Genomic DNA, 13,628 nt, shown 5'->3' with positions numbered 1-13,628 from the left:
CCAGGGCAATCAGTAGATCAGCCAGTGCTTCCGTGAAGCTAAAATGCTGAAGCCGTTGTTGACAGAAAAGAAGCCTAGCAATCATCCTTCAAGATTTTTTCACTGTCTTGAATATTTGGTTAGGAAATTGAGGGCTGGATAGACAAGGAGAAGAAATACACGCACTTCACTCCCTTCGCTTATTTTTATTTTTATTTTTATTTTTATTTTTTGTTTTTTTTGGCCAAGTGTCGAAATTGAAATACGAGGAGTCGCTCGCACCTATCTCGTCTCTTCCGCTCCGCATGCTGCCTGAGTTCTTGAGTTTCTGTCTAGGCACTACCACACTATGTTGCTTGCTATGTTATTGGGAAAGAAAGTGGTTGAATCCTAGAAAGACGCAACGGTCGATTTGAACGAACACCCAACCATGGCTCAGGGTATTTCATATGTTATCTTCGAACTCATTCTCGTCTGATCTGGAGAATGAAATACATACTTGGAAGGGCTATTCTCATTTTCGAACGGCGCATGCCCACATACAACAAACCGGTTCTGCTGGTGCTAATGGGAAATGTTCCCTTTGGGCCTAGTTGAGGAGACGTTTTCAGTTTGATACCATCACCATCAGCGCCAAAGTCCATTAATCACTTATGACCTCGATGGCGCCTTTACGCTTGGAGGCTAATTTTTCGGGGAGTTTAACTACCTCACGACACGTTGAAAGAACCAATATGATATTAAAGGTGAGGAAGAAAGTTGATAAATGTTACCGTCCCGGAGGTGCTTCCCATACTGTCACTGAAAGTCTAAAATAATAATAATATATAAATATACTAGTAACTATATATGGAGCCAAGTGGATCTCGAGAAAGGCGCTTGAGGTGGGGTATAAATAGTGTAGAATTGGACTTTCACACTTCCACTAAAGGGGGACCCCGCTGAGTAACAGGGCTCAAGTTCACAATTACACACCTTGGAATACAACAAGTAGGAAGGGTCCTGGCGTCTCGGGGATGTATCGCACATCGCTATGGTTTAGCCGGAGCCAACATGTTGGTTGTTGGTGAACAATCTCCAACTGGGGCCAAACAGTTGATGGAGTACCTTTCAATTGCGACGCATAGCTTGTTAGTAACTCTGGCCGGAAACAAAGAATCGCGACAACTCTCCATTTATTCCACTCTCGAAGCAATTGAATATTAATAGACAAAACAAGAGCACTGGCCTTTGTTGCTTTGGATAGCCATCCATGGTTAGCGAACAATGGAGCCCACTTCATGAATTTAATAATTTGTACGTAACACCATCAGCACTAACAAGTAAGTTAGTTGGGGATCGGGCACCGGGGATTTTTTGTTTGAAGTCCAGCGCGGGGGTTCCCTTCCCCTTCCCCTTCCCCTTCCCCTTTCTTTTCTTTCTTTTCTTTTGATATAGTTGACCCAGATCCGGCTTTTTATCCCTGACCAAGTACCCCTCATCCACGGGTCCGTCAATCGGGTGCATGATCGAGGCCCGATATCAATGTTTGAATACTAGCACTAGTATCTAGCATTGTCGGCACAGGTGGGAGAGGAATCGCGGAATAGAGAGAACAATCCAAACCTGGAGAAGTAGTAAATATCAAGTATGAAAATAGCATGGAAATAAATAGCTGCCGTTCATGCCATTGGCTCATGCCGTGTAGGGCTGTTGCTTGTTGTCAGGGACGGTTGGAAATGCTCAGCCCCCAACTCTAGAAACTTCATCAGCGACTTAGTTACTCTGGGCGATGGTCGTTAGCTTCGGAATCATAAACCAACGGGCCGGTTTTTCCTCACACTATTTCCTGCTTGAGTGGATATTCTTTTGCGACGTTATTTTTGGTTGATATCTTTATTTTTAACGGACCGACCCGAGAATCGTAACTAGATGGTTTGCTGTATCTTCCATACAGAGACCCGAAGCATCCTGAACGCAACTCTTGACTCCGAGGAGGGAGGGATGTTGGGGGCTGTATCTCAACTCTAGCTTCGTCAGAGCGACGGACTAAGCTGAATGGCGGATAGGCGCACTGCTCCAAGAGGCCAACAGGCCAACAGGCCAACAGGCCAACCCACCAACTTCCCCGCTACTCCTGGCGATATGACGCAGCAGTCTTCACCAGGGGTATTTTTCAAAGGCGATCTTGTTTGATTCCCCAACCCGAAAGATACGGGCCATTCCCCAGCTTGGATACCGGAGCCCAATCGCAGGGCTTCGTTTCGGTTTCTGGGTGCATGCGACTGAACCGTCTTGCGGCTCAGCGCACTGGCATCGCCGGCCATGATGTCGGGAGTGTCAAAGGCTGCTCAGAGAGGATTCGGGCTCAGGGAGCATGGGGTTGGTTTCACCTTGGAATACCTCACGCCTGATATTCATGGCCATGAACAAACTGTGTGTTTTTAAGGAAAGCAGATTCGGATTTAACAGCACGCAAATACGCCGCTGTTACCGCTTATAGATCAAATGGCACGGCCAAGGGAATTTATTTTAGTGGAGTGGCTACGGAGAACTGCGCATGTAACTAACTTACTGTACAGGCCTCGTCTGCTGCTCGACTCTGGCTGGGGTTCGTATATCTATATCAAGCGCTGCGCCGACCACAACAAACCTCGTCTCGAAGCCGTGCCCTACATTTCTCTTCTCGAATTCCTTCCCTTTTCTTCTGGTTTTGTGCTTGGAAGCCTTGTGATTTTGGCTCATATAAGGACAGCTGGTTCTATTATTCCCCTGCTTGGTCATTTTACCGTGCGTATGTAGAATTTTGTGCATTAATTGCTTGATGTATCCTAACTTGATGTCTGGATGAAAACGCGATCTTCATGGAGCTTGAATGAATATGAGGAGATAAAGGAGATAAAGGAACGGGAGGAAGAAAGGACATCAACGAGGGTTTATATTTTACTTTGTTCGATTGGTATAGACTCCCCTGCCGAGAGGGATTTCACCAGTGGATTGTGGACTACGTCGATTGCGATTCTGGACACATTGTCGTTCTCCTCTACTAGTATCTTTGGATGACTAGTTCCTCCGTTTAACCATTTTTGCCTTTCATGAGCAATAAAAGTAGGGTTTCAACAGGTAGGTCAAGGTATGGGTCTTCTATGAGCCATTTTGTTCGCACTCCTTTGTCTACAACTCCACCATCCGTCTCCTTTCTCCACAGTCGGTATACTTCGTTTATTCTTTGAAACTCAAAAACGATGCTAACAGGAATTCAGGTAGAATACCGCGCAGCACCAATCTCCCTCAGTGTTTGATCATGTCTTTGAGTTTTCCTGCAGCGGGTTATTGCTCTCCCTTGCTGGAGATACAGAGCAAGGAGAAGAAGCCTCGCTATTCAATGGCAGCACTACAAGTTAGATGGCCCCTGCGCACCTCCCGTCCGACAAACGGGTCTCCCACGTCGAAGAAATCGAAAGGCACCGCTACGAAGAAGAGGAAGAGCGAATCAGCAGATTCACCGAAATCCAAATCCACTGACTCTATAGCTATTAGCACAAGTACCAACTTGCAGTGTAATAAAATTGACAAATTGGCGGCCGATGCCCAGCTTTTACCTCTTCATCCTGCTTTGAATTCCACCCTTGAGTGGAGTAAGAAACAGGATTCGCCCAAGTTTCCAGACGCAAATGAATTGGAAATCGTACAATTTCCCCAGGAGATTTCGCCAAGGGTGCTTCCCCCCGAACGGCAGACAAGGATATTGAACTCTATACAGGGTGAGCGAGGATCCACAAATATGTACCCAGCAGGGAGTTCATGTCCTATAACTGCAGACCAGAGACAAGATAGGTGTCCCAGCCTGCCCGAGGGTAGCGAGCTTAGCCCACCACCCATACACCCTGGACGAAGTAGGCCATACCGCAAAGCCCCCAATGCTGACCTTCCCCAGGAAGTGTCTGCAAAAGCCACTACTGAGAATGTATCGCCAATCCTGGGCTTGGTTTTTCAGAAAAAGGCTATCCCAGCCACCCCTGGATGTATACAATCTCTAGCCCCTTCGACAGTTGTTTCACCTTTGTCAATCGATATGCCCCAGCCTCAGCGAGCTTTTGTTCCTCCCTCCTTTGACAAGCTCATTCAAGTTGAAACGGACCCGCTTTTGGACGAGTCTGGAAAAAGTGGTAATTCAACTACTTCTTCCGAGCTCGGTAGAAGTGTCTCTGCACCGAATAGCCCAACCTCCTCAAGGTCTAGTATATACTCAGATGACTTCCCCCAAAAATCCGTTGCAGACGGATGTTCTAGACACAACAAGGCTTATTCGTTAATATCTCCCGTTACTGCTGGCGTGTTCGACGATAACACTCGCCTGAAGAGGAATCCTACGTTCAAGAACAAAATCAGCCTCAGAAAGTTACGCAATAAACCCTTGCCTCCAGAACCAGTGATAGAAATTACTCCACAGTCGATCCGGCGTACCGTCGGACAAGCACCCATGGGCAATGCCTCCCATTGCGGTCGGTTAATCCAGCCGACAAGCAAACCGGTATTCCTGCCACGAGACCCACGACCGTCTGACCTTGATATTTTGGATGAGGCATTCCGTCGTTCAGGTTTTTATCATGTGGAGCCCAGTAAACACGCCAAATCGAAATCAGGACGAGCTTCCGGCTCAAGCACAATCTCTAGCTCTCCATCTCTGCGCATGGCTACCTTTGAGCTGGAAGAACAGCTCTCTACTCTGTCTCGGTCCACTAGAAATAATACCAGTTGGTTAAATATAGGTTGGAATCGATTTTCTCCTCTCGAGTTTCCTGCAGATTGCGCACCTAAACCACTGAAACCACGCTCTCATCGAACAAAACCTGGTCCACACTCATCCGCGTCCCCGACTAAGAAGGCATCTTCGCCTAAGAAGCGCAACGGTCATTCTTCTTTCAGTTTTCCAGCCAAAAAGAGTTGGAGCGGTAAAAAGAAGGTTAAAGTGACACCGACGATTAGTGAGTTAGTAGAGGCGGTTGATAAGCGCCAACCATTGCCCAGCCCGTTGCCGCAGGTTTGTGAGAATGATGATAATTTCGACTATAGCATGAGCTCCAGTAACAACAGCAGCGATGATGCGAAACCGACAGAAACGGTAAATCGCGTGGTGACGTTAAGGAAGGGACGGGAAGAGAGTGTCCAGCGTAACCTTCGACTCAGCTTGCCCCGCCTACGAACCCAGCTCAGCGCCAAGTCGATCAGGGGGCCTGTCAACCTCAGTGCAGTGGTGGAGTCCCCTACTGACCAAGAAAACCATCCTGACATCAACAACGAGACCAGTTCCAAGGAGCGCATCATGGCGGTCCTTAACAGGCTTGATCCAGAGCAACCAGAATCTCCTTATATCACTTGTTCCTTCCATAATAAAAATAATGAGGTGTTCGAGCTCGAGGACAGTGAGTTGTCCTCCGCCAGCGAACGTGTGGGGTCCAAAGACATGCTTTGCGAACCCTTCCCCAGCGAGATAGCGAAGAGTGTTATCTATCAGATCATGCAGAAAATCGACAACCTTGAGGATTTGTTTAATCTCTCTGTCATTAACAAGGCCTTCTACTCCGTCTTCAGAGAACATTCATTGACCCTAATAAAGGATACTTTGTTCCGCATGTCCCCTGCTGCATGGGAGCTGCGCGAGATATGCCCACCTTGGGAGACAGAGGGCGACGAAACAGGAGATATTGACATGTCTGTGCCAGAATACACACCGAATTTATACATAAATCATTACACGCGAGACCTCTATACCATGGTTGCTTTAAAATCCCTCATCCTTGTACGCTGCGAGAACTTCCTACGCCCCGATACCGCCAGAGCATTGGCGGGATTGGACGAGACTCGTTGCTTAGAGGTTGATGAAGCGTTCTGGAGGGTCTGGACTTTCTGCAAGCTGTTTGGCTGTGGAAAGGGAAGAGAAGATGATATCACTGCACAAGTCGACTGGCTCAATGGTGGTCGACTTGCTGAAGAGGAAAACCGTGGTACTAACATTCTTATGCAATATCCCGTGGGGGTCCATAGCGTTTTGTTCAACGCGCCGTCTGCTTTCAGCAAAGGCAACCATGGAGGACTGTTGTCCACGGAACTCTACGACATGATGGAAATTTGGACCTGCCTTGGTGTCCTTTTGCAGGTGTTTCATGGGAAATGCAAGGTGGCCCGGCATTTTGGAGTCTTTGACGACTTGAAGGTGACATCTGGTGATGTTGTGAAGGAGGAATCTCTGATAGGTGCGCAGTTACCATTCACATTTTGTCTTGTAATTTCTGATGCAGTTTGTGCTCACACAGCATAATAGAAAGCTGGACTCAGTATCTTCTAACCCTTGGACCATCCGCTATTCTCACCCTCACTAGCATCAACCCTGATGCACCGATTGAGACATTGTTTTCCAGAGCACAGGCCAATGGGTGGACGAAATGGAAAGCCCCAGATTCAAGTAACGGCGGTGCACCAAGATTATTCTTGAAAGAAGCGGTTTCTCAAGTCTACGAATCAAGATTAGCAAGCATGCAGACTCCCATATCGTCCAGGACGCCAAATGCCAACTCACCGCCGCCACATTCCCCTAGCCCCATCGCAAGACACCGCGGGCACTCTCGCGAGATCTCGTCATCGTCTTCAGGCTCTTTGTCACCACAGTTTTCCAACCCCAACCGCCGACGTCAAGCCGGATTTGCCGCTGAGCTACGTCGAAAGCGCAAAGAATCCTACGGTTCTGACATGTCCGTCAGCGCAGATGTTACCAGCGCGGTTACAGATTCCAGAGAGGAGAGACCAATCTCTCATTTCTCCAACCGTCATAAAGAATCTTGACCGTAGCAACAGAAAAAGCCATCGAGACCTCTCCCCAGTTCCACCCCTACCAACAGCCATCCCACCTCCAATCAATACAACATTACAAATGACGCAACGCATTACTTCCAGCACCCAAAATTTTACCGCCTCCAGCGACGCCATTCTTACTAAAAAATCACTGCTAGGCCCCGTTCCCACTTCTGCACCCCCAGTACCAACCGTCACCCTCGAATCACCCACGCCACCTTCAGGCCCAGAAATCACTCAAGCATTATCATCACGCTCCACCTTCCACTCTTCATCGGCTCCCAAACAACACCAACGAACATTCTCCACGCCCGAAACGGCTGCCGAAGAGAAGATATCTCGCGGCCGTTATTCTACATCTTCTTATGTCCTTGACCCGGTTGATATTGCCATGCACAAGATGGTGAAGGAGCTAGGTTTCAACGAGGACGCTGCCAAATGGGCCTTGAAATGCACGGACACGGGCGAGTCATTGGATGTTGCGGCTGCGATAAACTTGCTGCTAAAGGGTGGCGGCCATGTGGACCCGCTTGCTATGTCGGCGACAGTGACGCCGGGCACGGGCTATATGAATAGTAGTTCTACTGTGGGCGGTGGCATCGGCGACGGGAATGAGGGCGTCATTGGGACCTGTATGTGTAGGAGTAAGACTATGGAGACTGGTGGTGAGAAGGAGAAGGATGTGTGGAGACCCATGTGGAGATGGGCGTGAGGAAAGGACGGGGAAAAGAACATGGGGATGGCGCTAGGCTTCTCACTCTTTCTTTTCAATTTTCTATTTCCCCTTCTTTTGACATTTTTTGACTATATTATGTACGACCCACGAATTCTGGGGTTCTTTTTCTTGTCTATGACATTCAATTCCCTTCATGTTGCATATATCCACAACACTGGCTTGTATTCAACTATTTTTCTTTCTTCATTCGTTGAGAGATCAAAATCTATCATTCCTTGGCCTGATTAGGGAAACGCTTTTCTCATGTGTCACCTTCCTATTCCTTTATAGCTTCCAGCGACGGATGGTTGTCCTTTTTCAATACTATCGTCCCATTTTTATACTACACCTCGTATTTTATTTTTATTTTTATGTTTATTTTTATTTTTATTTTTATTTTTATTTTTATTTTTTTATTTTTTTTGGTAGGCATCCATCTAGGTATCCCTGATAGCGTACCCATTTGTCAGTATCATGATCTGAAAATTTTTGGTTTTATTAAGTTCTATATCCGTTCGATGTTTTCTTCAAATTCAATTAGTTCCCCCTCATCCAGGAGTTAGGAATAGTAACTCAAACCCTCACATAGTTATGAGGGATGGAATCGTACATAGCGTAAAACAAATCACCATCAATCGGCAAACAAATGTGACTAGTCTTCCCACAGCATAGAATTCAATAATTTTGTTCAACCACTAGCAATTTAAATCTGCATCAGACAGCACATGTGAACGAGCATGCCATTTTCATGGATTCGATTGGATATATATTAGTTGTGACAACTTGTTAGAAATGGCAACGGCAATAAAATCAATTCATTGTTGCCAGAGGAACATACAAGCCAAAAATTAAACCTAATATTTACAGTATGTATAGTTGTTTTTGGGGCCTGGCTATTAATTTCTTAACCTAACTTTCACTGATTTCCTAACGACTCACACCCATGCCATGTTGCTATTTAAAATGGAACCTTGTCCGTCAACCCAGCCATCTCCCGCTCGTAATTCCGATGCTGGGAGATCTGATAAAAGAACTTGCCCAAGAAATCACTCGCCTCGGGAAACAACTTGATCCCTTCGGTCAAACTATGGGGCTCATGCAGCTTACTCGACGTGACAACGCCGTACCAATCGACTGGATGCCCTGACGAGGCCGATGCGACCTCCAAATCGGGCAGGTTGTTCAGAGCCTGCACGATAAGATTGATGGCCTCTCCTGTGGCGCCAATTGCCTTGCAGTGTCCGAACTGCTCGGCAACCCAGTGCTGGATAGGGCCCAGCTGGCTCAATTCCTTGATATGTGAGCCACCAGGGATGAAAGTGGCGTCGAAACAAGTGGAACGTTGGCTGGTGTAGTTGTGGTTTGGAGTCACACCCTTGGAGTGATTCCTGTCCTCGTCGTCGGCAAAGATGGGTTGCCGCTTCGTGCCGATTATGAAGGGTAGCGCGCCCATGGCGCTCACCGCAGCTATGGCCGTGCCAAAGGCGACGGAGTCGTAACCATCCCCAATCAAGATGGCGATCCTCCGACCCTTCATCGTGGGAGAGGACGGCTGACGGTCGTTGATGTATTTTTGGCTTAGGTTAATGGCTGTTTGACCTGGGTTGTCTCTCCCAGGCCTTTGTGGGGTCGGTGCGCCGACTTTCACTGCGACAGCTTGGGCGAGGGCATGGTCGATTTCAGAAATCCGAGACACAAGTCTGTTGTAGACAATGGGGTCATCGCAGTGATCCAACTCAAAGCAAAAAGCATTTTTGACATGGAGCTTTTCGTATTCGGAGAGAGAGTTATAGAATAATTGCGCTTGGTTGATATGCTCGCGGAACTTGCTACTAAGCATCCTCACTTTGATACTCTGCTCTACCTTTTGAGGGTAAGTGACAAAACCCCCATCCTCGGGTTTCGTGGGTGGGCAAGCCTCGAAACGGTTCGGCCAATAGTTTACGGTTCCTTGGGTTATCTTATGTCGCATTGCACCATCCCTGTTGTGATTCATAACAGGGCACACAGGACGATTGATGGGGAGCTCCTCCCAGTTGACACCAAGGCGGGTAATTTGAGTGTCAAAATAGGAGAAATTGCGTCCCTGGAGCAGAGGATCGTCGGAGAATTCAATTCCAGGGACAATGTGGGCGGTACAGAAGGCAACCTGTTCTGTCTGTGGGAAAAACTCATCAATGTTGCGGTTGAGCTCCATCTCTCCAACATACCGAACAGGTATTAGGGTCTCTGGCCATATCTTAGTTGAATCAAGTATATCAAAATCAAAATCGTGCTCTTTTTCTTCAGGAAGAACCTGAATTCCAAGCTTCCATTTCGGGTACACCTTATTGTCGATTGCCTCCATTAGGTCTTTACGGTGAAAGTCTGGGTCCTGGCCACCAAGTTTGAATGATTCATCGGGGACCAAGGAATGAACCCCAAGTTCAGGCATCCAGTGAAACTTAACGAAATGTCTTTTCCCTTGTTTATTCACCAAAACGAAAGTATTAACACCAAATCCTTGCATCATCCGATATGATCGCGGAATAGCCCTGTCTGACATAGCCCACATGAACATATGCGTCGCCTCAGGATGCATATAAACAAAGTCCCAGAAGTTGTTATGTGCTGTTTGCCCCTGGGGAACTTCGTTATGAGGTTCCGGCTTCACAGCGTGAACTAATGTCGAGTTGTAAAACGGTCAATACGAAAATATCCATAATGAAGAAATGGGATCTCAATCAATACCTACCAAAATCTGGGAATTTCACAGCATCTTGAATGAAGAATACAGGAATGTTATTTCCAACAAGATCCCAGTTGCCTTCTTCTGTATAGAATTTGGTAGCGAAACCTCGGACATCACGGACTGTATCGAAACTGCCTTTGCTGCCCTGGACGGTGGAAAACCGAACGAACACCGGAGTAGTCCGGGACGTGTCAGTTAGAACACCAGCGGACGTCACGTCTGCCGCGCTCTCGTAGAGCTTGAAGTGCCCAAAAGCACCTGTTCCTCGTGCATGGACCACACGTTCTGGGATTCTTTCATGGTCAAATCGATGGATCTAACTCGATCGTTATCATATGTTGCACGCAAAGCTTGGAAGAGATGGAAGACAATAGGGAGGTAGACGAGAGGTAGATGAAACCTTTTCACGAGCAATCTGATCCTCCAAAAGCGATGGGCCGGTTTGATTTTCGGATGCAAGTCGAAGCCAAAAGTCCGTATCGCTAACTTTGACTCCATGGTCAGTGGTGAAGGGGAGGCATCCGTTGACGTCTGTAGTATCGCGGGCGAGGTCTACGACCTTTTGCTCTCCTGGCTGCATGTTTTCCACCAGCTCCTTGACCCTCTGGAGCCCTTCTGCAACCTTGCTAGTCATGGGGGGCGATGAAAAATATTCCCTGGTTCTTTTTCAAAGTTGAAACTGGAACTTGTGTAAATGATATGGAGAACCAACCTCATTCAATATTCCGAGGGAGTAAGAGGATTTTGAGACGCAATTCGAACGAAAAGACGTCATATTCTGTCTGGGCAGGTTAACTCAAAATGACGTCGACCCGTGTTCTGGACTCATAAAGCCACGCTGGGATACAAAACTCAAGCAACATGGACAAATTGAAGCGTCTACTTGTTTTAACTTGTGGCGATATTCAAGCAGTGATGTAAGTCACTGATTATTTTGTGAGAGTTTTGGACTTGCTTGGCGTGTACCTTCGAGTCTAATTTGGCTCGTCCATGACAAGTATCAATAAATAGAGGGAAGGTATCCCTAGATGAGTGAACACATCCCTGTTTGAATAATTTGACGTCGTCTGAATTCACTTGAGGTATTGGTATCAAATCTGGATGAAAGCCCCGAAAGTGGCCGGGCAGGTCAGATTGACATTCCTTATTTATCTCATTTCTTTTGCATTCTTTAGCTTCAGCCTTATCGAAGGCAAATGTTCTCAGTACCATCGATAGTGATTGCAGCTCTGTCCCTGTTTATATGTGGTGTCTCTCCCACCTCAAAGGCGGGCTCGGATCCGAAATCAAGTACTTGACCGGCTCCGTCTTAAGCGCAAAGACTCTGCTCAGAGCAGCTAATATAATAGCGTACAGTGGCTAGACATCGGCATCGAGATATAGTCTTTATCTGTGTGACAAGACAGCAGTAGCTTCTTCGATTGCCATCCTCCGCTTGAAGCCGGGTTGCTTTGTCGAACAGCTGGAAACCGGTAAAAACCTGGATTCGAAAGTATGTTGAAGCGAAGGTGATGTCAATCTCAGGCTGCACTATTCCTATTCCAGTCTAGTGTCCAAGTTGCAAGATATGGCCAAAGCATTGTGGATAATCTCTCAATCATTGTAAATAAACAATCCTCCCGTGGGAAAAAACGAGAATATAAAATAAAAAAAGAAAGGAAAAGCATGAGATCAAAGGGAATTTGGCGGTAATCCCCAGTTTTGTCTTTTGGCCTGCCTTTCTCCCCTAATCTCAACAAAAAACTGCGGAAATTCTCATCCTCGATCATCAGAGAATTCTTGAACCACTGACAAGTTGAAGACCGATTTCACCGCGAAGCGACCTTAAACTCGATGAATGCAAACTGACGGGAAAGACTTAAAACCTTTCGTGTGGCACATCTATGTTGTCTCGTCACCCTAACCAGATTCTCCGGTAGTACATCCCCAGGTTGTACTCTCAAGGCAGGGCGGAGAGCAGTCCTCCGGTAAATATGGTCACGCTCACCGCCCAATCGGGCTCAACAACCTTCAGACGCAAGCTCGCCCCGGGTTGCTTGTTGGTATACTACCATATTGTGACCAACGTTGACCATCCGTCACAGAATAGGGCAACTAGGGGCCCATTGACCGCGTCAGAACGGGGAAGCCGTCTAGATTTGCATCCAAAAATATCCGACTTCAGAACTAGCAGAGAAGGTTTTTGCGATGGCATCCTTCCCCCAGTGGTAATGCTGGGCTATTATGCTAGAACAACAGGCCCGTGCTATCTGGGCATTTGCAAAAATTCCCAGGGATGGCCCTGTGTAAGGGAGAGAGAATATTTGAGACCAGGGGCAGATTTACCTCCTTCAAACCCGAACCTTGTTTTTTGTTTTTTTATCGCAACCCCATTTTCTGGGATCCGCGGCCTCCGGAACCCTCCAGACCTAGCAGTACTGCAAAAGACTGCCTGAAGGGAAAGTTATCCTCTAGAGGATTGTCAGCATGAAATGCAAAGAGGTAGTGGTCACAGAACGGAGTAGAAGCTCTGGTATTGTACTGGCTTCTTGTGGGCCTTGATTTGCCAGGTTCCTCCAGGCGCTCTGCCCCACACACCCCTTCAACAAATTCTATATTAAATTAAATTAACAAGAAAAGCTTTCATATAGTAGTAGTTTTCTGTATATTTTCTTCTTTGGTAATTAGAGAAAGTGAATCTAGACAATAAAAATACTTCTCGATAAATTTGTACTTGCAGAATCGGTGTTCTTATTAAGTGTCGCAGGTACATAACTAATGAACGACTGGTGTATATTTTAAATTTTCTTTTATGGGCTATATATCCACTTGGGATGGTAGTCAATCAATCGTATAAGAGAATAAAATTAACGTCAGCACATTCAAATGAATGGCTATTGCCAGACAGGCCGCACGCTCGCGTGTTCACAGGATTGTCGCTGCTGCTCCCTTGAAAAGGCCTAGGATGTATTATAATACGTAGGCTGCACATTGCATACAGGTAACCATTTGATTCATGTTTACGGACCAGCAGGATTGACAAAGATTGTCTCCCGTTGAGTCTCGGTTCTCGGGCTCCAATACGGCCCAGGTGTTCCAGTACATTTATTTCCTGGATGATTCCACTGAAGGGTGTGCTGGCGGCCGTTCCCACTATGCAACGTTGATCGTTTTAGGGAGTCGCATAGATTGAAGATCGAGAAACGGTTTTCGCCAATCTTATGCCGCGTTCCTGTGTATCGCGGTTAGCAAAGTGCTCGCTTAGATCCTGGATAATTCGAGGTTCCATTTTATTGGAGAGTTAACGGCCGCAGACCAGTGGGATATCGAGCCTGGTCTTGAAAACCATCCCAGCCGGTGACCAAACTCGCGAAAGAAAATGGGTCTTCTGCG

General features: G+C 46.9%; 3 protein-coding genes across 3 annotated transcripts; 1 reads left to right on the top strand and 2 right to left on the bottom strand.

Moving 5' to 3' along the window:
- Positions 1–622: 622 nt before the first annotated feature.
- HCAG_05111 (predicted protein) lies at positions 623–1,485 on the bottom strand (the record flags this gene model as incomplete). Its single annotated transcript, XM_001539594.1, has 3 exons — positions 623–663; positions 955–1,086; positions 1,422–1,485. 3 exons carry the CDS (start codon positions 1,483–1,485, stop codon positions 623–625), a joined length of 237 nt encoding a protein of 78 aa, XP_001539644.1.
- A 798-nt stretch (positions 1,486–2,283) lies between these two features.
- On the top strand, positions 2,284–7,522 carry HCAG_05110 (predicted protein; the record flags this gene model as incomplete). Its single annotated transcript, XM_001539593.1, has 5 exons — positions 2,284–2,396; positions 2,541–2,752; positions 3,222–6,215; positions 6,284–6,700; positions 6,969–7,522. The coding sequence occupies 5 exons, from the start codon at positions 2,284–2,286 to the stop codon at positions 7,520–7,522; spliced, it is 4,290 nt and encodes a 1,429-aa protein (XP_001539643.1).
- Positions 7,523–8,483: 961 nt separating this feature from the next.
- Positions 8,484–10,890, bottom strand: HCAG_05109 (catalase; the record flags this gene model as incomplete). Its single annotated transcript, XM_001539592.1, has 3 exons — positions 8,484–10,186; positions 10,260–10,572; positions 10,657–10,890. The coding sequence occupies 3 exons, from the start codon at positions 10,888–10,890 to the stop codon at positions 8,484–8,486; spliced, it is 2,250 nt and encodes a 749-aa protein (XP_001539642.1).
- Positions 10,891–13,628: the final 2,738 nt, after the last annotated feature.

The sequence above is a fragment of the Histoplasma capsulatum genome, genomic scaffold (genome assembly GCF_000149585.1).
Source record: "Histoplasma capsulatum NAm1 scaffold_5 genomic scaffold, whole genome shotgun sequence".
Lineage (NCBI taxonomy): Eukaryota > Fungi > Ascomycota > Eurotiomycetes > Onygenales > Ajellomycetaceae > Histoplasma > Histoplasma mississippiense.
This window is presented reverse-complemented; position numbering and strand designations above follow the sequence as displayed.